General features: G+C 37.8%; 1 protein-coding gene across 2 annotated transcripts; it reads left to right on the top strand.

The window, feature by feature from the left end:
* On the top strand, window positions 1-26998 carry plp1a (proteolipid protein 1a). Of its 2 annotated transcripts, none has more exons than XM_079630195.1 (7): window positions 1-485; window positions 8889-9075; window positions 9531-9687; window positions 10076-10244; window positions 11732-11805; window positions 11896-11961; window positions 22286-26998. In XM_079630195.1, exons 1-7 carry the CDS (start codon window positions 482-484, stop codon window positions 22433-22435), a joined length of 807 nt encoding a protein of 268 aa, XP_079486321.1. In that variant the 5' UTR covers window positions 1-481; the 3' UTR covers window positions 22436-26998. The 2 variants fall into 2 exon arrangements, with proteins under 2 accessions (XP_079486321.1, XP_079486322.1); XM_079630196.1 differs by lacking the exon at window positions 22286-26998 and adding an exon at window positions 14910-17675.
* The last annotated feature ends 420 nt before the right edge of the window (window positions 26999-27418 follow it).

Genomic DNA, 27418 nt, shown 5'->3' with positions numbered 1-27418 from the left:
AGCACTGCTTCTGATTTGATGCTTTGCACTTTGACGTGTGGACACTAGAGGTCAGCAGAGAGTCCAATCTCATAGAAATCCACGCAAAATAAAGGGTTTAGCTCATTAGCAGTACATCTTTCCCACAGCTACATACTTTACAAAAAAGTCTTATGTTGAACTAAAATTAAGGGTAAAAATAAATTACAAACACATTCACTTTTCATAAAATTTAGATTTAACACTCATCCATTGATTTGATCACAGAATGAGCTCAATTCTCTGAAAGTGGCCTGTAATTCTTTATCAAACACTTTGCACTGCAGCTCAGAGGCACTTATTTTAAGAGAGCAAGTCTCTGCATCGTGACCCTGTCCGTCTGCTCCTGAACTCTGAGCCAGTCCGTTGAAAAGACACATTGTTTCTTAAGGCTGTTCCCCGAGTCCGTGTAGGAGAGACTGAGGCAGCATTACTCTGAAGCTCAGCACTGCTGCCTACAGACATGGGTAAGCTCGGCATTTCTACTCTTTAAAAGGGATGTTTCGACCAATTTTGTATATGATTTGAATGAACAATGTTATCTGTAGTTTGATAAACAGTGATACACTTGCATGTCCAGCTGCTCCATATTTGAGAGTGTCTGAATGCCACTGCAATAGATACTAAATTCCTTCACAGAACTAACTTTTCATTCATTCATAAGTTTAGCTTTTTAATCTGCTTGTGTTTTAGTGGATGTGTGAAGTCAGTTCCTCACACAGGTGTAGATCATAACTTTAATTATGAAAACCATTCACTAACACCGATGCTTTTTGAATCATTTCAAAACTAATGTGGAATGATTTGCTTGTGCTTGTGCTGTATTTCTTGAAAATGTAGCCTAATGGCATTTTGTTTGATATTTAGATATATTAAATAGTGCAGGTTATGAATAGCTCTGGATATTAGACTTCACGTTTTTCTTTGTGTCTGTTAATTCAAATTCTATAGTTTTTCATTAAGTTTAAACAACTTTTCATACACTGCTGTTCAAAAAGTGTGGGATCTGTAATTAGCTCACCAAGGCTGCATTTATTTGATCAGAAAATAGTAATATTGTGAAATACTTTTACCGTTTAACATAAAATGTCATTTATTTCTGTGATCAAACTGAATTTTCAGCATCATTACTCCAGTTTTCAGTGTCACATGATCCTTCAGAAATCATTCTAAGATCATTTCTGATTATCAATGTTGAAAACAGTTGTGCTGCTTCATTTTACAATCACAGAAATGTCTCGCTGCTTAACGGTTTTTAATCTGGCACTGCTGAGTCACATCAAGGGCTGGGTATTGTTTTAATGTTAAAGATTCCGATTCTTATGAAGTAAAAAAAAAAAAAAAAAAAAAAAAAAAACTTGGATATAATTTAAATTTATTCTAAGTCTTATTGCAAAACATTTCATTGTAGCTGAATACTTTAGCCTTTAGTTCAAAAATACCTTAGCAAAAACAACTAGCCTAACTAATATAAATCTCAAGCATTAAATACAAGTAAACACTCAGTAATTAAAAAATAACAAATAAACAAATTAGCAATCACAAATAAATACACTTGAAAGAAAGTTTTTCAAGTACAGAAACTGTAATCAAATGAAAAAAATACACCACTTTATGAATAAAATATGCATTACAAACTTAATTACTAAAGTAATTCAGTCAAGAACTGTCTTTTGTTGTTTGATTAACGTTATTATAAAGACGGCAGCTGGAGTATTAGGCTGCTGTCGCTTTAAGAGCTGCACGGATCCAATATACTGATACACCTGCGGTTTCTTTTTCAACTGTTTACAATAGTATTTTTACATATTTTTGTATGTATCTGTCCGTTCAAGTGCGGAAGAGAACTCACTTCAGTATCGCGCACAATACAGAATGAGAGGCGGCTTTCTGTGCGTGTATGCATATTGATTAATCACAACTAATCATTTGCAGAATAAAAGTTTGTGTTTACATCATATATGTGTGTGTACTGTGTATAATAATTATGTATATATAAATACACAAACATGCATGTATAATTTTAAGAAAAAAATCTATTTATATATTAAGTATTTATAATTATATATAATATAAATTATATAAAAATATAAAAATGTATATAAACATGTAAATATTTTTTTAATATATACATGCATGTGTGTGTATTTATAAATACATAATTATTTTGCACAGTACACACACATATATGATGTAAACAAAAACTTTTATTCAACAAATGATTAGTTGTGATTAATCAATATGCAGCCCTATAATGGTTTAAAATAACTTTAATATGCATAATAACTTAAGACGTAACCGACTGTGTTTAAGAGGATATTTTGACATATTTTTGTGAGTAATTGTCCGTTCAAGTGCAAAAAGATGCGGAAGAGAAGTCAGTTCAGTATCGCGCACAATACAGTATGAGAAGCGGCTTTCTGTGCGTGTGCGCTTTGAGAAAACAGTGCATGAGTCTTCTTGAGCTTAAATGGTTTAAAATCACTTTAATATGCACACATAGGAATCGATAAGAGGAAACTAAATTTGAATTTTGGGTTACACTTTATTTCGATAGTCCACTTTAGACATTCTACTGACTATAAGTAACCTTTTTTTAGTTTAGTTTATTTATTTTGACAGGGACATTGTACATTAATAAAACATTCCTGTAAATGTACCAGAATTAGCCAAAAGCTATTTTTCATCCGTAGTCCCTGGACAAGATGTTACAAGTCAACCTAAAGAAAAAAATTATTAAGAATACATCATCGAAATTTTAATAATTACACAATACCATAAAAAGCTATTTAAACAGTTCTGGATCGATTAAAAACAATCAAGCAAAACAGAAATAATAATAGGATGGCTAGCAGATAAGAGATTCTAATGTTGACAAATCTGAGTACCGATTAACCAATCAACTACATGTCAACTAACTCTCATTAGAGGATCAGTAGACTGGTAGGTTAGGGTTTGGGGTTAGGAGAATAAGTTGACATGTATTTGCCAAGTTACTTATAGTCAGTATAATGTCTGTTGGGGGACTATCAAAATAAGGAGTTAGCAGATATTAAGCAGATCTTCTAATCCTCTAATGACAGTTAGTTGACATGTAGTTGCAAAGTTAAAGTGGACTATCGAAGTAAAGTGTAACCAAATTTTGCAACAAGAATCTGATTCCTGACCTCGTCAAGTCACCTTTATTTATATAGCGCTTTTTACAGTAGAGATTGTTTTACAGTGATAACAGGAAAATCATGCAACTTTTACGATTCCTAACCCGAGTCACAACGTATTTAATAAAACATTTAATAAAACATAATATTTCAAATAATGATTTAAACACAACCAGATATTCCTCTGTTTATAAATCAAACAGCGAGGGTGATTTAACCCTCCCATACGGAAATGTAATATATGTACATATATGAAATATATATGCCCATATATAAAACCCATTAGAAAATGGAACAATTGACATATAAAACCAGCCCATATATTTTATGTATGTATAATAGTGTTTTTTATATACATGTCACATATATAATTATCAGTTTTCAAATAGAATGTGTGTAGTATTTGTTTTGTTTTTATGAGCTGGTCAAGAAGAGTTAAAATAATAATAAATAATACATTTTATTTATAAAAGATTCGAAAATGAGATAGAAATTGAAATGAAATGTGGATATGTAGACTTGATCTGTAGACTTGAAATAAATAGTTAAATAGTAAATAGTTTGGCATATATAAATTAAACATCAGTGACATATATGGTCAAAACATACAGTATTATATAAATAATAATCATATACATCATATTAATATATGTCAATATACTCATTTAATATGTCAAATATATACTGTATATATGTTAAAAACATATATTAACATATATGTAGAGATATGTATATATGTGATAGCAATATATTGTCTTATATTTAGCATATATGACGACGTCACTAGCTATATAGGGACATATATGTCATATATTACATTTCCGTATGGGCTCAGCGTTCTGTCCAAGCCCAAATCTCCCCCTCAGGTCTGCCTCTGGTTCCTCCCAGACCCGGCTCAGTCCGCCTGTAGGGCCCGCGCTGGCACCGGCTCTTTGTGTGCGTGTCATTGCTGGCCCTTGTGTGGCTTCGAGACAAAGGCTATTGTCAGTGCAGCCACAAAAAGAGACACTCTGGCTCTTGGTCCTCCTTATTTTCTCACACTCCTCATGCCGTGGTACGGAGCAGCTCCGTCGCTCACCCACCCCCACACACACACACACACACACCAGCACATGATCCGGACGGAGGAAGACTCACACACACTTGCACCCGTCCGCAGACACACACTCGCGCTCCTCGCTGCAGCTGCTGCTTTGTCGCAGTGTTTCAGATTTGGCACATGTGAATGGATTGTGAATAGACATCTATGAGAGTATGAGCTTGTTATATTGTTTTGGATTTGAATGAGCACTGTTTGCAGTGTATATTATTAGTCTATATTATTTACTACGCCAAGGTTGAATGCTTAAGCTTACAGGGGGTTTGTTCAAATCAGCAGAAGTGTAGATGCCTCACTGAGCAGGCGTTACTAATCACACTAAATCTAATAGTCTATATCTCTAGCACCAGTGCTCCAGAAATGTCTTTTAGGGTAACTCTCTTGCTATGTGCAATACAAGTTGTATTTGTATAGCGCTTTTCACAATAATTGTTTCAAAGCAGCGTTACCGAAATGCATGTTTCACTGATGCAATGTCATTTGGCCCTAATGAATCTAGCATTAAATCAAGAAAGCGCATTGGCGGTGAGGTGTTGGAGAACAACCTTGAAAAGAGCCTGACTTTCTCTAGCAACTAAATAATTTAGCAATAATATATTGCGCTAAGTTAGTACAAGTCATGCGTTTGGTTAAACAATTGAAGTTACTATCTTTCAAAGCATTACTGAAGCAGTACAAACAGATTGTGATCGTAGTGATTCCAATATAATCACAATATTATGTCATCTTGTTAGTCCATCTATTGTTGGTGTCATCTGCAGTCATCACACGTGAGGCTGGATCAGACCGGAGCTGGTGAAGTCTCGATGGACAAAAAAAAGGATGTGATTTCATCAGATTTGTCTTTAATTTGGATTCAAACTGAGAGCATTTTCAGTGAGGCTATTCCAAAGTTTAGGAGCCGAATGTGAAAAAAACTCTACCACCTTTAGTAGACTTTGATATTCTCAATATCCCAGAGTTTTGTACCTTAAAGAGAATAATGGATTGCAATGTGATAGAAGAACAGTTAAATACAAAGTAGCAAGACCGCTTAGGGCCTTATAAACGAGTATAAGTGAGTATAGCAATTAGGGGTGTAACGGTACGCAAAAATCACGGTTCGGTATGTACCTCGGTTTTAAAGTCACGGTTCGGTTCATTTTCGGTACAGTAAAGGGAAAGAAATGCAAAACATTAAACTGCTGGTTGTTTACTATAAATTTTTTTTAACAATTTGTTTACACTTAATAAAATATAATTAATAAAAAAATATATAATAATAATAATAATAATTCATTACATTTATATAGCGCCTTTCTGGACACTCAAAGCGCTTTACATAGAAGGGGGGAATCTCCTCGACCACCACCAATGTGCAGCATCCACCTGGATGATGCGACGGCAGCCATATTGCGCCAGAACGCCCACCACACACCAGCTTACTGGTGGAGAGGAGACAGAGTGATGAAGCCAATTAGTATATATATATAGGAGGATGATTAGGAGGCCATGATGGACAGAGGCCACTGGGCAAATTTGGCCAGGATGCCGGGGTTACACCCCTACTCTTTCGAAAGACATCCTGGGATTTTTAATGACCACAGAGAGTCAGGACCTCGGTTTAACGTCTCATCCAAAGGACGGCACTCTTTGTCAGTATAGTGTCCCCGTCACTACACTGGGGCGTTAGGACCCACACAGACCACAGGGTGAGCGCCCCCTGCTGGCCACACTAACACCTCTTCCAGCAGCAACCTGGTTTTCTCAGTAGGTCTCCCATCCAAGTACTAACCAGGCTTAGCCCCGCTTAGCTTCAGTGGGAAACCAGTCTTGGGTTACAGGGTGATATGGCTGCTGCAAAATAAAAAAAGAATAAGAAATCAAATACTGCTGCAAAGTTCTCCACTAAATAAAATACTCTTAAACCAATATTGGCCATTAGCTAGCGAGAGGCTGGGCTAAAGCGAGCGTGCCGTGTATGTGGTGATCGGGCCGAATTTTAGGCTGTAGATTTTAGACAGCAGTAACCGAACCCGACCCAAGCCCGACAGGCATAAAGATATTTATGTCCGAGCCCGACCCGAGAGTTAAAATCCCTTTTTTTTTTATCATACTAATGACACATGTACGTTTGTTTGTGTGGAAAGCCCGCTTTTATTAAAGCTGCCGTCGGCAAGTCTGGCAGATTGAGTGGACTTAGACAAAATTTTGAATGTTTACAACTCTCATGCCCCTCCCCCACTACCAACGAGCACCCGCCCATTGTCAGTGCGTGTGCACCTGATTTTGTGAACGCGTCCGTCTCTTCAGCATCGATCAACACCATAGACTCGGAGATAGGCTGCCCTGGCTAATCTATCCATAGATAGCAATAACCGAGGAATTGGAAGCTTGTTATTAGATTTTCTCTCTGCCATCACGCTTCGTACAATCTTCAGGCGAACTTCAGGCGTGTTGTGTGCATGTGATATTGTAACGTCCGCGTCTGCGCGAGGGAGGGGGATCTGTGATTTGTGCACGACCTGTGATTGACAGTCAGATCTCACTGTTTACACCCGATGATCTGGGAGCGGTGGATTTTTGCAAAACAAAATAACACGGTCCAGGTGGAGTTAGAAGCTCGGGTTTTTTTCTAAAACCACCTTATTTATGTTGTTCTGTCGGATTATAGTGTCAATTTCACTGAATTTGATCAAAAAAATGTTGCCGACGGCAGCTTTAAGCAACTGAAAGGCATTTGGAAATGTCAACAGATGAGCACATCAGCGCGCACGGAGCAACAAGCGCTCTTAACACAGGCGCGCATGCACGCGTTTCGTTGTCACAGCAACATAAACAAATTTCCGCACACAGGAAGACTGATGTTATGGTAATATTTTACATGTATTTGAATCACAAAAACGATTAATCAGATTTAATCAGTGCAACGCGGAGACTTCCGACACTTAATATGTTCGTGTGGAAACTCGGAATTGACGCATGTTCCGCACACAAAACTAGCCTAATTTACGTGAAAGATTGCATTCGGTGCACATGTGAACCGTACCGAAAGTCCTGTACCGAAACGGTCCGGTACGAATACACGTACCGTTACACCCCTAATAGCAATATTTTATCATCGATGCGGGACTTAAAGGAACACGCCGACTTTTTTGGACTTTAGCTTATTCCCCGTATCCCCCAGAGTTAGATAAGTTCATACATACACTTCTCATCTCCGTGCGTGCCGTAACTCTGTCTGACGCACCCACCGCTAGCCTAGCTTAGCACAAAGACTGCTACTTGGGCGGAGTGATTAGCGCAACACACTGTCTCATGTGACCTTGTTATTTGTACACGCTGTGACTATTTTGTCACTTATTGGGAGCATTATGCTAGCTGGAGCCATTTATCTCCAGTCTTTGTGCTAAGCTAGGCTAGCGGTTGGTGCGTCAGACAGAGTTACGGCACGCACGGAGATGAGAAGGGTATGTATGGACTTATCAAACTCTGGGGGATACGGGGAATAAGCTAAAGTCCCAATAAGTCGGCGTGTTCCTTTAACAGGCAGCCATTATAGAGATATGACCTAAACTCTACGCCTAGTCCCAGACTAAAATGCATGTTAAAGCTGTTTTAACTGAAAGCATATCTTAAAATATATCAGTGCCATTGTTTTGTCTCAAGATGCTGATATAATGTTTTTTTTTTTCTAAGGCACGTTTATAAAAGCTTCTTAAAATTAACTAATAAATCCTAATCCTGGCTTAATCTAAGGCCTGTTTGTGAAACCAGGCCTATAAACTGCATTTTGAAACTGTCTAGATTCAAATTATATACTATGTGTACAGGTTTTTGGTCAGGTGAATAATATCTCTGTTTTATCAGAATTCAATAGAACGATGTAAACAAATGATTGTCATTTTAATGGTAAACGTCATGTTGATTGGTTAACAGTAAGTTCCATTACTCTATTTAGTGGAAAACTGTAATAGATCGAACGGGACATTTTATGTAATTTAAGAAAAAATACAGTAAAATATTGTTACCGTTTACAGTGTTTGGAAGCAAAAAATAATGTCATCTCATAATTATATGAAAATTCGAAAATAAAACACTTTTTTTTTTTTTAAGTATGATTCTTATTTGTTTCTTCTTAGGTTTTTTGTTAACAGTTTTGTACATTTTAAGGTTTTATTTTCTTATGTATCTTATGTTGTTAAATTAATGTTTATTGAATAATTTTAGTGTCACGTGTGTTACCATGATGGTGTTTTATTTGTGTTATTTGTCCTTTACGGTAGAGTTCTGGCCAGTTTTTACCGTGAATTTCAGTGAAGGAAATTGCTGGTCATCCAGTCTTTATTCTCTTTAACTTGTATACTCTTTTAACTTGTATAATTTAGAAATTTGTAGAAATACACAATATATCAGCATAACAATGGAAACTAATCTTGTGTTTACTAATAATATTTCCAAGGTGGCGCATGTATAAGCAAACAGCAGAGGGCCTGACACAGAGCCTTGCTGCACTGCACACCTTACTGGTGTCACATTAGACGGCTCCTCTTTCGAACAGAGAATATGATGTCTGATTTCTGATATGGTAGACATAAGCTGACCTTTCATATGCCTTTGTTATGAATCCCCAGGTTGTTATGAATGCTGTATGCGCTGTCTGGGAGGAGTGCCATACGTCTCTCTCGTGGCCACTCTTCTGTGTTTCTCTGGCATTGCGCTGTTCTGCGGCTGTGGACATCAGGCCCTTACAGAGAGCGAAAGACTCATTGAGAATTACTTCGCCCGTGACCATCAGGACTACATCACCCTAGCGTACCTGTGCGTGCCAGAAGCATCTCTAGCAACTATGTGCATTTCCAATTTCAGTTTTAAATCAATTTATTCGCCTATAATCAAAAGCTTCACAATAAAAATCATATGAAAAGGGAAGTTTAAATCATTTGAAGGTGTCAAAAGTAAAGTGAATTTGTGCTAGAAGCAGTAGCTCAGGTTTTAATACGTGGAACAATCAGTTTTTTTAACATATTTTTATTGCGAACGTCTCTCTCCCTCTCTCTCTCTCTCTCTCTCTCTCTCTCTCTCTCTCTCTCTCTCCCTCTCTCTCTCTCCCTCTCTCCCTCTCTCTCCCTCTCTCTCCCTCTCTCTCTCCCTCTCTCTCTCTCTCTCTCTCTCTCTCTCCCTCTCTCTCCTCTCTCTCTCTCTCTCTCTCTCTCTCTCTCTCTCCCTCTCTCTCCCTCTCTCTCTCCCTCTCTCTCTCTCTCTCTCCCCTGTAGAATTGAGTATTTTCAGTACGTCATCTATGTCCTGGCCTCCTTCTTCTTCCTGTACTGTATAGTCCTGCTGGCCGAGGGCTTTTACACCACCAGTGCAGTTCGCCAGTCATTTGGGGAATTTCGTAGTACAGTTTGTGGTCGCTGTCTGAGTACAACGGTGAGTGATTTGAAATGTAGGTTTCAGTTTGCATTGGCTACTTTCCAAAATGCCGCACCCTCATGTTCAAACACGTATGCTTTACTTTCTTCCTGTAAGCAAAATAAAACAAAATGTACGCTGCACATTTCTATACAATGAATCTATAAAGCTTTCAAGGCTGTTCAAAAAGTTGATATTTACTAAATTTGTTCCCCTGTGTGTATCACTTCTGTATATTCAAAACTGGTGCAAGTTTTTCAGTTTCATGTTGTGTCATTGATGTTAAACCTGGTGAAATCTATCACTTGAATAAGCATAAGTGCTAATTTTTTCTTTTTTTTTGGTCTGAACTATTGAATTAAGATCAAATGCATTAAACTGATATGTGTATGCATTCCTCCCACAGTTCATCGTGATCACATATGTCCTGGTTGTAGTCTGGTTGCTGGTGTTCTCCCTCTCTGCGATTCCTGTGTATTTCTTCTACAACATGGCAAACACCTGTCAGACCATAAACTTCCTCTCTGAAACTCCCTCCAGCATCAGCCAGCTGTGCATTGATGCCAGACAGTACGGTAATGTCCCCGCGATGCATGCGTCTGTCCACTCATCTGTCTCTCAACAGCTTAGACGTCTGATATATCGCAGCTCTGTAATAATGATTAAAGTCCTGTTGATGATGTGCCAGTCTTTTGAAGTGTCCTGATGTTCAGATGTTCTCCGGATACATGCATGAATACAAACACTTGATTTCACATTTTGCATTGTGCACATTCAGATCATTTAATTCATGTGCATTGCCAGATGAGGTATGGCAAGCCGTTTTGACTTTTATTCATTCGCAGGATTTGAATTCCTGATAATTAAAATTAACTTCCACTAGAAAATGTTTTGATTCTTGGTATCAACAATAACTTCATCACTTGCTGAAATACGAATACTTGATATCAAAAATGTTATTTCAACTAGTAAAAACTATAATTCTTGATCTCTGTAATTATATTTTCACTAGTTAAATGTCACCATAGGCTGCCATTCAAATTCAATTGTTGATATCAAGAATTGATTTCTTACTAGTTGAAATACTAATTTCATGTATCAGAAATACAATTCTTACTAGTAAAAACCATAATTGTTGAAAAAAAGATATATTTTACAGTAAAAAATACTTAGTTTCTGACATCAAAATCAAGATAAACCCTCAATAAAAAGACAGTTCTTGAAAAGAAATTCTTTAGTTTGACAGTTAAAAAAAAAAAATCTTTTTAACAAAATTATTTCACTGCTTATTAATATTTTAAATATATATTTTAAAAACATATATGCAATATTAGTTAATATTAGTTGGAAATTATATAATAGAGACTGTCTCTGTCAAAGTCAATAATTGATGTATCTTAAAATATAACATATAATAATTTGACCTTTTTATGACAAGATGAGGTTCATTTCAGTTGTAAAATGTCATGTGGTGTGTACTATGGAAGCATGTTTCTCCCACTGAATAAAACTATTTATAAGATAACAGGCTATAACTCACAATACTGACTTTTTTTCTCGCAATTACAAGTTTAAATCTCTAAATTCTGACTTTGTAGCTAAAAAAGTGAGAAAAAAATCAGAATTGTGAGAGAAAAAGTCGCAATTACCCTTTTTATTGTTTATTCTGTGGCGGAAACAATCTTCCAGGTGTGTCTAAAAATCAAATTATTTATCCTTTACATTTATATTTAAAAATATTTCTTACCTTAATAATGATTACGGTTTGTACACTCTGTGTTCAAGATGTTAGGTGGAAAATAGGCTACTTGATTGACATTTCAGTCACTAAATCAAAAGTATAAAACATTCATAACCATGAGAAACCAAATACACAGTTACACAATATTTGTCTTTGACCCTTGTGTGTGTACAATGTGACGGCGCACTTGAAATGCGTAATCTCTGTTCTCTTAATGAACGAACATGGTGTTATTTATACTGACACAAATCTCAATAAAACGTCATTGTGCCTTGATGTCTTTCATGCTGTGACAGTGTTTCGTGTCTCTGTCTCTCGCAGGTTTACTTCCATGGGACGCAGTCCCAGGAAAGGTTTGTGGGATGACCCTGTCGAATGTGTGCAAGACGAGAGAGGTAATGCAATGTCTTCCCGTAATTCCTCAAAGCCGAGATCACACGTTCAGTGTTCAGGACGTCACGTCTCGTTTCTGACTTGTTTTCCAGTTTTTCTTGACCTATGACCTGTACATCGCTGCCTTCGCTGGAGCGGGGATGACGGTCTTGGCTCTGGTGAGTGTGTGTGTGCAGAACTGAACACTATCACAGTGTGTTTTCATGACGCCATTCCCGTAGGTGCCGAGGAATTCTGTTCCTGCATTTATTAAAGAGCTGGCTGTCGTTTATTGTTCTCCGCTGCGGTTAGAAATGTCTTGGATGATTGAGAGAACAGCTTATTTTGCGTTTGGAGGGAGTTTTCAGCACTGTGAAAATGTCATGACCACACATGTGACTTTCTGATATGGCTGACGTTTGAGCTGCTGAGCTTTCTTATAAAGGGCAATGTGATTTTCAATGAATTAAGCTACATTTCTCTGAACTCCCATAACCTCACAGCAACTCCCTAGCAAAATGTGCTTTATATATATATATATATATATATATATATATATATATATATATATATGTATTAGTAGATGCCTCATTAGTGGCTGTTTCTTTGGGCTGCTGTAAGCAAGCCGTCCACCATATTGGAACAGTCAAAGCCGGTCCATGAACAGTCGAGAGCAAGTTGGGTTTTGTTTATCACGATTAACTCAATACAACAAGATGAAGGCGTTAGCTAACATGACAAACCTTGAGTTAATAAAAAATAAAAAAACACATTCTCACCAGTAAAAGGTTATCCCATTTCTTCTGGAATGTTGTGGCATCTTGGAAAACTCATTGATTATTGCGGTGCGTGACGACACGCTGACTGTTCCAAGATGGCGGATGCAGCGTCATGTCTGGAGCGGCCAAAGGTGGAATCTACATTTACATATCTATGGGAAAAACTAGGGCTGTAACCATACACTTAACTCACGAGACAAGACAATACATATTGGGTTTATGAGAATGAGACGAGACGATGTTTTAACATAATTTTTAAGAAATCTTCAATGGCGAAATACAGGTGAATTTCGTGCAAAAGTTCATTTATTTCAGTAATTCAACTTAAAAGGTGAAACTAATATATTATATAGACTCATTTCATGCAAAGTGAGATATTTCAAGCCTTTATTTGTTATAAATTTGATGATTATGGTTTACAGCTTATGAAAACCTTTTCACAATATAAAAATGTTGAATTTGGGGTTTTCATAAGTTTTAACTAATCTAGGGCTGTGACTAACGATTATTCGAGTGATCGTCGATTATTTTGACGATGAATCGGATAATTTTTGTGGCAATAAAAATAGTGAATAAAAGAAGTGAATACATAATGTAATCATAATCATCAATTGTACAGTATGTTTTATAAAAAATGCCTGCAGAGGGTGCCAACAACCTGCTAATTGTTGTTGTTACACTTTACAGCAGATCACATCCTTGTCTTGGTCAAACAACATTTAATTCAAATGTCCACTTAATCTTTCATATTTGGCCAGTTCTTTATGATAGAAATGCTACAGCGAGGGTTTAAACATTTATTTAGAAATCACGATGAACAACATTTTGCATGTTTAGAAACATTTTGATGTATTATCCTGTATTGGTGTAGGTTTATAAATTATTTGCGTTACAAATCTGGTGAAATGACGCACATTGTGTTCCCAGATGAACATTATAAGCAACACAAAATCACAGCATGTGCAGAGATATGTAGTTATGAACTGAGCCGCTGAAACGCTCCACACATTGAAAATGATAACAGTGCAACACTTCGTTGTGAAACACCAAGCACGTCAGACTTTATATGCATTCCCAAATGCATGTTACTGGAAACTCAAAACTAACAGCACATGCAGAGAAGTGTGTGTAGAGCAGAACGTATATAAGTGTAAATAAGCAGAACAAAACTGATCTGAGGAGCTGGAAGAAATCTGCATGTAAAAAAGTGTCACCGGCCCATCGGTGGGCCCACAGTCATTACATATTTAAAACAGTAATATCCTATACTAAACCTAAACTAATCTTGACAAACTATATATCATTTGAAAGCTTACAAGCTCTAGTTTTCATATTTGGTGACTGATTTTCAAAATAAAGTACAGAGGAGCCGTAATTTATAAATTTGCAACTATATAATTTGAATACTCCTAAGACGTGTTCAGTCCTTTATTTTGAAATAGTGATGAACATGAAAAATCATGAAAGAATGGTAGAAACCTCAGTTTGTTTTCATGCCAAGAGTTCAAAAGATAGCATCCATTCAATTATTTTAGAAAAAAAGATCTGAAATATGAAGAAAAAACACATATGGAAATGGCGGCGCCCTTATAAGGGCAGTAATGTCCACTAGTGGAGAAGTGTGGTACTGCGCCCAAACTAAATCTCACTGAAAGCTTGTTTTTTGAGATATCAACCTAAAATTTGAAACGCAACTTGTTCAGATTTTTGGCTTTGATTTTTTTTGCAGTTTTAGAGTCACCCAGGTTTTGAAAAAATATATTTTATATAAAATACGAATAATTAAATGTTTTACATTGTACATTTTCATGAACTCAAACTTCTATAACTTTTTTTCTGTTTAACTTTCTTAATTTATTGAATTTCTACAAAAATCGGACAAATATCTTCTTTAAAACAAGACCAATCTTACATCCATATTCCAAAGCATTCTTGAATTACAACCATTTAAGTTCGGAATGTGCATTTTCATGTCTATTCAAAAAAAGGGGGTGCCGCTTAAAGGCTTAAAGTGTCGCGCTTCTCTCTGAAACCTGCAGCGCATATACTTATTTAATTATCAGAACAGTGTAATGCAAGCACTGTAACAGGTTTTGCCACAAACTCACCTCCGTCATGCTGATATCGCAAAACAGCTTTTTATATATATATATATATATATATATATATATATATATATGAAATATCACGTTTTAATGTCCTGAGATCCTGTGTGGCATGAGATCACACCCCTAGTAACAACCACTCAGAACATTAGCATCGTGGGTTGGGTTTTTCTGATCACTGGTTTCTTGTCACTGGGTCTTATTCATATTTATTATCTTTTGTTTCTGTCTTTCTCTCTTCAGCTCACATATACTGTGTCCACCACCTATAACTTTGCAGTTCTGCGGTATCTGGGGAGGAAAGGCATCAGTCCGCGGTGTTAACCTCTCTCCTGTCCTGGTGTCCACTGGTCCCACTACCCTCATATCTCATCTTGTGCTTTTCCACAACACCGCTTCCTGACTGTCTTGTACACTTGTGGATGTAAAGGCTTCGATTTTGGAATCTTTTCTCCAAACTATCTTTCCTGTAATGTTTCCACCTGTACCCCTCCCGTCCACCAGGGGAAGTATTCTGCCTTCAAGTCTTCTGGGACGTTATAATTGTGTTAATGTAACAAAACGGGTGTGCAAAAGATCTATGTATTTTATCATTCTTGTGCTGCCACAAAAAATGACGGCAGTTTTGGTCTCAGTCGCCTTATAAACCGCCGAAATGTTTTCATGTTTTCAAGCCAACTTTACCAATACTCTTCTTTAGCAGTAGCCTACACTAAAACTAAACTGTACAGCCTAGCCTAGGCCTATATAGTGAAAAAGTTGCAATTGTGTATAACGCATAACACTGACTGTAAGATGTGTACGTATGGGCTGGCATATTTTGATCATTTGGCAGTGGGTAATCAGGCTAGTTCTGTTACACAGACCTGGCAACCCTGACGATCATGCATAAACGACTTGAAGTCAGCTATAAATATTGGACTCCATGTTTATTTTTTGTTTTTGAGATGCTATAGATCTTAGATGTATATACATAGATGCCTCATTAGCATAAGACGTCTGCCATATTGGAATGTTCAAAGCCGGTCCGTGAACATTTAAGAGCAAGTTGATTGAGTGTCTTTAACCGTTGGTAGACGCATGTATGAATATCTGTATATGCAATCTAGTTAACTGGAGATGTTTTATTTAGGCTATTTGTATATCTGTGCTGCGAGATGTTTTAAAAGTGGTGGGGACATGTCCCTCCCGCAAATTACGCCTATGGATATACTGGCATAAAGTTTAGGGACCGTCTCTAAAGTTAAATACGACATTACACACGTTTCTGTCTTTAACCGTTGGTAGACGCATGTATGAGTATCTTTATATGAAAGAGTTCAGCAGATGATTTTGCTAATTTCTCATCTGTGAAAGTTTATCCCATTTCTTTAGGAATTTAAATCTCGGCGGCTTCACAACGAGAAGCTGTGCAATGTTGTGGTCATTGGCCCTGTTTACTCCTGGTATTAAGATGAGTTTTGGTCGATCGGATCACAAGTAGACGAGGGAGACGTTCCCATTTACACCTGGCGTTTTAATCCGTCTCTTTTGTCCACTTTCAAACACTTCTGTCCTGATGTCTTGGAGGGGGAGGGTTTATGTGCGGGTAAATCTAGTGTTTTTTAAAGATCTTTCAATCTAATGGAGAAAATAAGCTCACGCAATTTACATACGAGCGCACCGGAGATGACACTGGAAAAGCATACGGTGATCATCCGCTTTCATTTCTGCTCTGAAAGCCGAGATCCAGCCGAACGCTGTGAGTGTGTGTCAGGCCCCGTCCACACTACTGCGCTTTCGTTTAGAAACGGAGACCTTCTGCTACGTTTGCACCTTCCGTCCAGACTACAACGGCAAAAACGAAGACCTAAAACGGAGAAGTTTAGAAACGCTGCCGACCCCGTTTTGCGTTTTGAATCTCCGGAGGGCGTTTTAGTGAAGACGGTCAGAACGGAGGACTTTAGAAACGATGACACAGAGGCTCACGCTCGGCTCTATGATCGGGTGTCATCAGTCATGGCGTATCCTTCCCTGATTCGTCAGCAACCCATCACATGACCCGTCCTCGGGAAGAAAACATAAAAAACCAGCCTGGACTACGTAACGTTAGTAACTGCAACATGGATAACGAATTACAAGCGTTACTGACGTTGATGTCTTCGCTAGCAGCTGTTGTGCAAGTAAATTCTGCATTTTACAATCTTATAACCGCCTACATGCGCCTGTTTACACCGGCACACACATGCCCAGTGTTGGTCAGTCGTTTTAATGTGAAAACGACGCGTTTTCAGTCGTTTTAATGTGGACTGAGATCAATTCTAATACGCAGCTAAAACACTGGTGTGGACGGAGATCGTATTCGTTTTAATTCTCCGTTTCTAAACTAAAACGCAGTAGTGTGGATGAGGCCTCAGAAGTCAGGAATGGAGAGAGAACATTGTGCTTGGTACGTTTTTCATCTTCAAACCAAACTTGGGTCTTCAGCCGATAAAGTTTAACTCCCGTCTGGCAAGTGCGCTTTCCACAATGTTCACGCATCAGGTCAGAAGACGGACTTTTGTGGCTGTTTGAACACATTCGACCACATGAGCGTTTACACTACGAAAGCAATCCGGACTAATGTGTTTTCAACTTCCTCTGGGAGTGGTGGAAACCCAGACAGCAACATAAGGCTTGTTTGAGATGAGCAAAATCTGCGCAGAACCGATCACCGGTGATCAGCGCGAGATGCATGCCGGTTAGAAATGTGTCCGACTGCCTTCCGCCTGGCTCTGATGTCATGCTGACGTATGTCAAAAATCTCTCGCGAGCGCAAGGCACACCTGTCGGATTCTGCAGTTGCGCGCAGTTGCTCTCCACCGACTGCGCTGATCAAAAGCATGATGGGAAACGACTTGCTGACGACACAGCTTAATACTCATTGGTTTAAACAACCTTGACGTATTGTTCTCTTTTAAAATGTTTGAATTTAAAACTCTGATTTCGTGTTTTTATGTGTACAAATTATGTGTGAGTATTCCCAAACTCTCTGACAGTGCGATCTCTATGGATTATGTAATTTTTATCAAAAATATAGGCCTATAGGCTATAGCTATATAACATGTCTGTATTAAAGAGAAAAAAAAGATTGATAAACACGTATTTGGAATGGGATTAAACAAGTGCTTTGGGTGTCTTGTTCATTATATTTATTTTCATATAAAAGCAACAGAACTTAAATTACATCCAGTTTATTAGCAACACTGTGCACGAGCGTGAATCCCGCGATATGCATCTTTGATCTCACAGGTGTCAGATCCACTGCGAGAAGAGAAAATTGTCCGGCTTGCCTGCGCTTTTTTCACTCCTCCCCTCACTGCAGCCGCCTACTCTCTTCAGGCGAGGCAAGGCGCATCTCAAACAAGCCTATAGTGTCGGCCCAGATCCCGTACATGCGGATTTAACCAGATGTGGGCCGGATCCGACACTATGTTGCTGTCTGGGAAGTGGTAGAAAGAAGAAGCTCATAACGTGTCAGATCCCGTACTCCTGTATTTAGTGTCGTCCACTTGAGATCCGATCGACCACAACGCATCTTAATACCAGGTGTAAACAGGGCCTTTGATTCTTACGGTGACGGTGACCGTTCCAAGATGGCGGGAGCGCCGACGTGTCTGAAGCGGCATCTATGCATGCATATCTATGCTATAGACCTTATAGAGCTGGTAAGTCCCGCCCCCTCCGCTAACCCCGATGGACCTCAAAGTTGAAAAAGCGTCAATGCAAGTGAATGGGAAAAAATAATTATTTTCTGGTCCCGTTTGAATTGTGCCATGAATGTGAACATATGTTGTCTGTGAATTTTTTATATAATCTATCGTGTGAAGAATGCTACAATTTAGCGGGTAGAAGTTTGATACGGGTAGACTTTGTGTGAGAGCACTTTGTGGACTACAACTCTTCGCTGCTTTCGGCGCGTTTGAAACGTCAACACCACTAGCTCACGGCTCTAGCTCACGGATCCCGCTAGACATGGCTGTGTCTTTGGTGCACTTCACCGCCTTCTTTCAGGGAGAGGACAAAATCGTTGAGGTTGGCGAAAACCACGGGTAAGTCAACTTTATGGGGTGACGTCACATAGGCGACATGTAGTCTTTCTCGTTATGTCTTTTCCACAACTGCTAGCCGACGAATCATACCATATACTGTCAAACTTGTAACATGAAAGATTATATAAAAAATTCACAGACAACATATGTTCACATTCATGGCACAATTCGAACGGGACCAGAAAATAATAATTTTCTCCCATTCACTTGCATTGACGGTTTTTCAACTTTGAGGTCCAGCAGGCTTTTACGGAGGGGGCGGGACTTACCAGCTCTATGTGCCAGAGAAAGAAGCCACAGCCATCTTTAGATCGAATTAGATAGAATTCACTTATCAAAGAGTTAACGAAAGTTATCTTGAGCATTGTAATGTTAAAAGCGGATGTCATTAGAAATGTCAGCAGACCGGGAATATTTTAAAACGAACGGTTCATTCACATTTACCTTCATGCTGTGGAAACACAAACCGTGAGACTGAAAAAGGGGCGGAGCTACATGAGGTCAGGATAGTTTGCTTGTTACTTTATCAAATGTTTGTTTACAGTCCATTTGAGACAGTCTGCTGGTCTATCCATGACTTGACTGGACAAAATCTATACTTGTTTTAGAAAATAAAACGCAAAACGGTTACACTTTATTTTACGGTGTAATTATGCATTTAAGTACTTAGTAATAATTATCTACATGTACGTATTATAGGGTTAGTTGCGTAATTAAGCATACGTTACTGGTGTAACAAGGACACTATAAAAGAAAGTGTTACCAACAAAACCATTGGGTAGTAATACCATGATTTTTAGATCCTCAAAAAAAAAAGAAAAACTCTCATGGTTATGGCTGGTTTCCATGGTGACCATCCCTCACATCTGGTTGCCATGGAGAGAGAGACAGCAATGTGTGACCCCAGCACTTTTTTTTCTCACAGTCTCTTGAAAGGACTGAGTAAAGCCTAAACAATGGACCAGCCCCTCTTTGTTGGAGGACGGCCCACGCCACAGGGGTCAGTTTACGCGTCAGAAGACATCGCCCACTTACAAAGAGGCTTCTGGGACTTTTCAGCCGCTCGAATAAAAGCCCGTGCACAGATGGGGCTAATGATGTCTAATGCTGCGGCGGGTGTCAGTGCTAATAGTGTTTCACGCCTGGGAGACTTCACTCTAAATTGAGAGCAAAACATATTTTACAAAAAAGCAGTCTTCTCAGCTGTGGCTTAATGTTGTTTTGTCTTCTGTATATAGTTTTTTTTTCTCACATAACAAAAGTTAACCAATTCAAGGATTGATTATAAGTGTTTTGTTGGCTGCTTGATCGCCCCCTAGTGTTTGGTGACAGCAGCATTTAGTGTAGATTTAAAGCAGTAGTTCACCTTAATAGTTCACAAATGAAAACGGTCATCAGTGAATCGCCATACGTCGTTTCAAACCGGCTCACTAAAACACAATGTTAGGCAGAAGTATGTACTTTTGCACTATATTATATATAAGTCTTCTGCAGTCACGCGAAATATACGATTGCTTTTTTTTTATTCCCCTTGGAAAACATGCCCTTTAACATGGCTTTTAAATCCCATTTGTGCGTCCTTGTTCAAATTTGTCTCAATGCAATTTTCTGAGTAATTTGAAAACAATCCTGTCGAGATCCATCACAGAAGACTTGAAATGATATAACACTTTAATGATGCTCGTATGTCTTGATGGAGCTTTGTCCTGCTATCGCTGTATGGAAAAGAGAAGCATGAACATTCTTCGAAATATCTCCTGTTGTGTTCCACAGAAAAAATATAGTCATCACATTTATTCATATAGAGCCTCATATAAGGATTGTATCAAAGCAGCTTCACATTAATAAACAGGAAAATAACAACAGTGTTAGGGCTTGTTCAGCTGGTTGATGTTAAAAAAAACGTGAGATGTAGATCAGTGGAACGAAAACAAGCGCAAGGTCTAGAAACACTTTGTTTTAAGTTGAACTTATTTTAACCTGAGTGCCGTGTCTTTAGAATGGCGTGTCTTGTCTTTAGAATGCCCTGTTTTTAGAACGCTGTGTATTTAGAACGCTGTGTATTTAGAACGCTGTGTATTTAGAACGCTGTGTATTTAGAACGCTGTGTATTTAGAACGCTGTGTATTTAGAACACCGTAGAATGCTAGAAGGCTGTGTCTTTAGAACGCTACGCTGTGTCTTTAGAACACTATGCTGTCTTTAGAACGCTATGCTGTGTTTTTAGAACGCTACGCTGTTTTTAGAAGGACGTGTCTTTTGAACACAACGCTGTGTCTTTACAACGCTACGCTGTGTATTTAGAGTGCTTTGTCTTTCGAATACTATGCTGTCTTTAGAACGTCGTGTCTTTAGAACGTTACGCTGTGTATTTAGAACGCTTTGTCTTTAGAATGCTATGGTGTGTATTTACAACGCTGTGTCTTTAGAATGCTACGCCGTGTCTTTAGAATGCTACGCCGTGTCTTTAGAATGCTACGCCGTGTTTTTAGAACGTTAGGCTGTTTTTAGAACATACGCTGTGTTTTTAGAACACTACGCTGTCTTTAGAACACTACGCTGTCTTTAGAAAGCTGCGCTGTCTTTAGAAAGCTGCACTGTCTTTAGAACGCTGCGCTGTCTTTAGAACACTATGCTGTGTTTTTAGAACGCTAAGCTGTTTTTAGAACGCTAAGCTGTTTTTAGAACACTATGCTGTTTTTAGAACGCTAAGCTGTTTTTAGAACACTATGCTGTTTTTAGAACGCCACGTTGTGTTTTTAGAACAAAACATTGTTTTTAGAACGCTAAGCTGTTTTTAGAACGCCACGCTTTGGTTTTCGAATGCCATGCTTTTAGAACGCTGTGGTTTTAGAATGCCATGTTTTTATAACACTGTCATGCGCGAGAAAATTTAAAAGACCAGAAAAACTTAAAAAAGACTTGACAAACTCCAAAAGGCACGAGTGCAACGATCAAACACGTCAGTCCAGTGCGTGTTTGCATAGAAAAACAATAGAAATATAGCGCAGGGGAATGGAAACACACGTTCTGTGTGAGCGGCCTCTGAATGTTGCAAAATTCATCAAGTATGAAACCAATTCAGTTTCAGCAGTAAAGCAGCTGCAGAAGACAAAAGTATTACTCAGCTCAAGTTTTGTTCTCATCTGATAGCATCAGTGCAGTCAAATCCATAATATTACTGAATTAATTGTCTGGGACAAAAACAAAAATAAAGTTTGAAACGACATGTGACTGTGACAAATATCTGAACTGTGAACTATTTTGTTATGTAACTCTAATTTTAAGGAGATTATTATTGTAGTTATTGTATAACGCTTTCTTTTGCTTCAATTAATCAGTGATTTCTCTTTATTCATCAAAGTTCAGTTTGTTTATTGTTAGCATTAACAGTATTTCCTAGATGTGTGTGTACAGACTCTCACTGCTTTGTTCAGCTCAGGTTTCTTTAGCCTGCTGTTCGCTGCACAGTACTGTAAAAACTGGAGGTTTAGCAGGAAATAAAGGTCAATGTAGTGGTTGAGTGTGTCTCCATGTCTGCTATTGTAGATCCACTGTCCACTGCACCTGGCCGCATGGCAGCTTGTGCTCGCGGAGCGCGGTCGCCGAGAGCGGCAGGAGAGGAGACTGCAGGCGCTCTTCGGCCGAGTAGAGGAGCACCTGCGGTCCCCGTACGATCTCCACACACCAGATGTGTGACTCCAGACGATCTCCACACACAGATGTGTGACTCCAGACGATCTCCACACACAGATGTGTGACTCCAGACGATCTCCACACACCAGATGTGTGACTCCAGACGATCTCCACACACCAGATGTGTGACTCCAGACGATCTCCACACACCAGATGTGTGACTACAGATTATCATCCTGACCGAGGACACCCAAACCATATTTGATTTGATTTGTTATAAACCAAACGCTATATTTGAGTTACAAAGATTGTTACCTGGCTAACCAGGAAAGAGCTTTTGTTGAACATGTTTATATGAGTTAAAGCATAAACCACACATTATATGATCGCTGTTGCAGTTTGTTTATTCGTCTTGCAAACTAAAGCAGTCTTGACCTCCTTATTGCATCGGAGATGATGTGAAACAGTGGAGTAGACATTTGTGGTCCAGACATGTTCAGGGATTGTAACACAACCCCCGCTTTGCAAACACTCATTTGGTCCATTTCAAGACGTCAGTGTATACAGGATTGCTTGAACACTGGGGTGCCAACCTTATACACACGGTGAACAGTGACAGTCGGAACATTCAATGCAGTAATGCGCTCAATTCTCCACACTTCATCCCCCACAGTTGGAAAATACAGTATTATTAATGTAATTCAATACTCCTGTGAACTGTAACATGATGAATACTGAACGCTACAACACCGGTGAATCTCACCACAAATATGCAGGATACACTTCACTACATATTATATATATAGGCTATATATCATGCCGTTCAAAAGTTTTGGATCGGTAAGATTTTTTTTATATTTTTAAAAGAAGTCTCTTCTGCTCACCAAGGCTGCATTGATTTGATGCATTTTTATTTTATTTTAACCGTAATATTGTGAAATATTATTACAATTTAAAATATCTGTTTTCTATGTGAATATAATTTACTCCTGTGATCAAAGCTGAATTTTCAGCATCATTACTCCAGTCTTCAGTGTACATGATCTCCAGTCTCCAGTCTACATGATCCCATGAAGTTTTTTTTTTTTGTATTCTTTGATGAATAGAAAGTTCAAAAGAACAGCATTTATCTGAAATAGAAAGTGTTAAACACTACCGTTAAAAATAATATTTTTAGGGGGGAGAAATAAAAGAAATCAATAGGCTACTTTTATTCATCAAGGATGAATTAAATTGAACAAAAGTGTCAGTAAAGACTTATAATGTTACAAAAGATTCTGTTTCAAATAAATGAAATAGAACTTTCTATTCATCAAAGAATCCTGAAAAAAAAAATAGTCCAGAACTATTTTCAAAATTGATAATAATCATAAATCTTTCTGATAATCAAATCATCATTTCTGAAGGATCATGTGACACTGAAGACTGGAGTAATGATGCTGAAAATTCAGCTTTGATCACAGGAGTAAATTACACTTTACTATATATTCACATAAAAAAGTTATTTTACATTGTAGTAATATTTCACAATATTACTGTATTTTTAACCAAATAAATGCAGCATTGGTGAACAGAAGAGACTTCTTTTAAAAACATCAAAACCCCCACATTTGTAAGGCTATATATATATATATATATATATATATATATATATATATATTATATATAACACAACTCACCATTTGATGCACTGAATTTATGCTGATTGTAATTTGTTTGTTTTTTACATCAATCCATCATTGTCTAGATTTTCATTATTAATTGCAAATGAGAAACTTGAGGGAAAAATGCAGAAAGCAATGGTCTTATAAATTAGGCTTTATTTTCTTTACTCACAATATCATGTCTTTCTTTTTGCTCTTAATGACCTGCACATTTCTTAGTGAGATTCACGGCTTATTGCAAAGCTTTAGTTCACTGATCAAGTTGACATTTCGACTCAAAAGACTTTAGTACCAAAGAAACACGTCCACACAGTTGCACTTCTGCATGGAGACTCTTTCCATCACGTAAGAGATCTGACGTAACATTTCCTCTCTGTAAACCCAGACGTTTGGTACCTTTATTTACTGGAAAACACCAATATTAGGAATGAATATGTTCAGCAGTTTGTGTACAAGAAACACAGTGTTGCATCTATTTCCATTTCACAGTGTACCAAAAACCATGTGACCTCCGTCAACGAAAACTAAGTAACAACGAACAATTTCTTGTGTTTTACGTGTATAACAAATGCATGATGGCAGGCAAGCGAAGGTCTGTAAACAGAAACACACGTTGCGCACAGAAAGCTGTCAGAACATCTCTCTCTGGGTATAAGGAGAGCTGGAGCAGTGCAGGTGTAGAAAACATTCAGACTGGGCGGAAAGCTCGAGGAAATCAGTCAATGTTATAAAAGACAGAAGTGAAATAAGTACCTAAAATAAAATAAAAAGTGCCCTCTAAGCAGGGTCAAAGGTCAGTGCAAGATACTGGGTACCATGTGCTTTGGTTTCATCTCAACACTGAAGTGAAACTGAGGAAAACTGAAGCGGTGAGCCTTCAGGAAACGAACTGTGTGTGTCTAAACTGAGCGTCACTCATGAGAGAAGCAGCTCAAGCCCAAAGTACACCGCGTGTGTTGCACGTATGCGTAGCCTTTCTAAGTTTACGCTCTAGGAAGTTTCATCTTTGTTCAGTCTGCGCTATTTTTCTCCAGAAGTTATGAGCGTTAAAAATGTCTGTATTCTCCTAAACTAAAGTTGCGTCTATCTCATATTCATAACCCCCTCACACAAGCGCTTGTCTGTTGTTGTTCCGTCTAAAAGCTCGTTTCCACCACAGAATAAAACATTTTAAAAGATAATTACGACTTTTTATCTCACAATTGCGAAGTTTATGACTTTATCTCGCAATTCTGAGAAATAAAGTCAGAATTGCGAGATATAAAGTCAGAATTGCGAGAAATAAACTCGCAATTGTGAGATAAAAAGTCAATTTCTAAGGAAAAAATACTTTCTCAAGTCACAATTCTGACTTTATATCTCGTAATTGCGACTTTATATCATGCAATACTGACTTTATATCTTCCAATTGCGAGATATAAAGTAAGAATTGCGAGAAATAAACTCGCAATTCTAACTTTTTTTTCTTGCAATTCTGACTTTATATCTCGCAATTGCGACTTTATATCATGCAATTCTGACTTTATATCTTCCAATTGCGAAGTCAGAATTGCGAGACAAAGTTGCAAATTGCAAGATATAAAGTCTGAATTGCGAGACAAAGTCGCAAATTGCAAGATATAAAGTCAGAATTGCGAGACAAAGTCGCAATTGCGAGATATAAAGTCAGAATTGCGAGACAAAGTCGCAAATTGCAAGATATAAAGTCTGAATTGCGAGACAAAGTCGCAATTGCGAGATATAAAGTCTGAATTGCGAGACAAAGTCGCAAATTGCAAGATATAAAGTCTGAATTGCGAGACAAAGTCGCAAATTGCGAGATATAAAGTCAGAATTGCGAGATGTAAACTCGCAATTCTAACTTTTTTTTCTTGCAATTCTGACTTTACATCTTGCAATTCTGAGACATAGCCTAAAGTCCAATTCTAAGAAAGAAAGAAAAAATCGTAGAATTGCATGTTTCTACTCACAATTCTGACTTTAACACGCAATTGGGAGTTGTAAAGTCAGAACTCAGAATTGCATGATATAAAGTCGCAATTGCGTGTTATAAAGTTTATTTCTCACAATTGCGAGTTTATAACACGCAATTCTGTCTTTATAATTCGCAATTGCGACTTAATACCACAAAATTCCCAGAATTGTGAGATGTAAACTCGCAACTGTGAGAGAAAAAAAGTTGCAATTCCCTTTTTTATTATGTGGCAGAAACAAGCTTTAATACTTAAGTTTAGTTTTTTCTGTAAAACAACGGCCTGGGACAGTGCATGTGAGTACTCAGTAATGCACGGTACAAAAATATTTCGTTACGCGGACCTTCGCATACATGTAAAAACCGCAGTGTACTTTGGCCTTCACCCTCAAACACACACACACACACACACACAGACACACACACACACACACACACACACACACAAAAGAGACTTTCTCTCTACAGCACAGCCTTCAATTAGACATTGTAAAATTGCTCAAATATACACAACACAGGCTGACAACTGAAACTAAATAATTAAAACAATTAAACAAAAACAAAATATTTAATATCTAACACCAACTCTCTGTACCTCACAAAAAAAGGATAACTTCGATCAAAAGAAAAATAAAACATTTTAATCTTTTGATATTAGAAGAAATTCCCTTTCTGTCTAAAAATCAATGCCGTACCGATGCATCTCAGACAGTCTGTTAGCAATATGCTAATCTGAGGTTATGCGTTTTTAACACACGTACCATAATAGGGTGAATCTAACGAAGAAATGGCCATATTTCATCCCAAAATCAACTTTGCATGAAGAACATTAAGGTTTTTCTTACTGTAATTCCTTCATCCCGTCTGGACACAACTGTTTTGAATAATTACTGAAACCAGCATAAATTGAAGCCAATACAAAAAACACTACAATAATTTACAGTTAAAATAATGTTATGAATTTTTTTCATATTAGATCATAGATCATGCAATGTTTTTTTTTTTTTTTTTTTTTTTTTTTACATCATGATAATGAGAATGTGTTTAAAATGTGTTATGATAATAATATCACAACATGTGGTGAATTTGTGGTGAAATATGACCCAAACATATTCTCATCAGACTTCACCCAAAGAATAACTTATGAGCAAAATAAATTAAAAATGCCTTATTTCTTTCAATACCACATAAACGCCCGTTCTCTCAAGCAATGTTATATCACTGACAGCAGCGGTCAGCAATGTGTCACTCTCTGGGGTTACGCATTTTAAAGTATCAGTACCACAACATAGTAAGATGGTGCATTTAACACAGCAGAACGTAGAAGAGCGGCCAGATCTGCGGCGAAACTCATCAAACACCACGAGCAGAAACGCCTTCGACTGGGGAATGATCATGGTGAGTAGCGCT

This window comes from Phoxinus phoxinus (genome assembly GCF_949152265.1).
Source record: "Phoxinus phoxinus genome assembly, chromosome: 12".
In the NCBI taxonomy this organism is placed as follows: Eukaryota; Metazoa; Chordata; class Actinopteri; order Cypriniformes; family Leuciscidae; genus Phoxinus; species Phoxinus phoxinus.
This window is presented reverse-complemented; position numbering and strand designations above follow the sequence as displayed.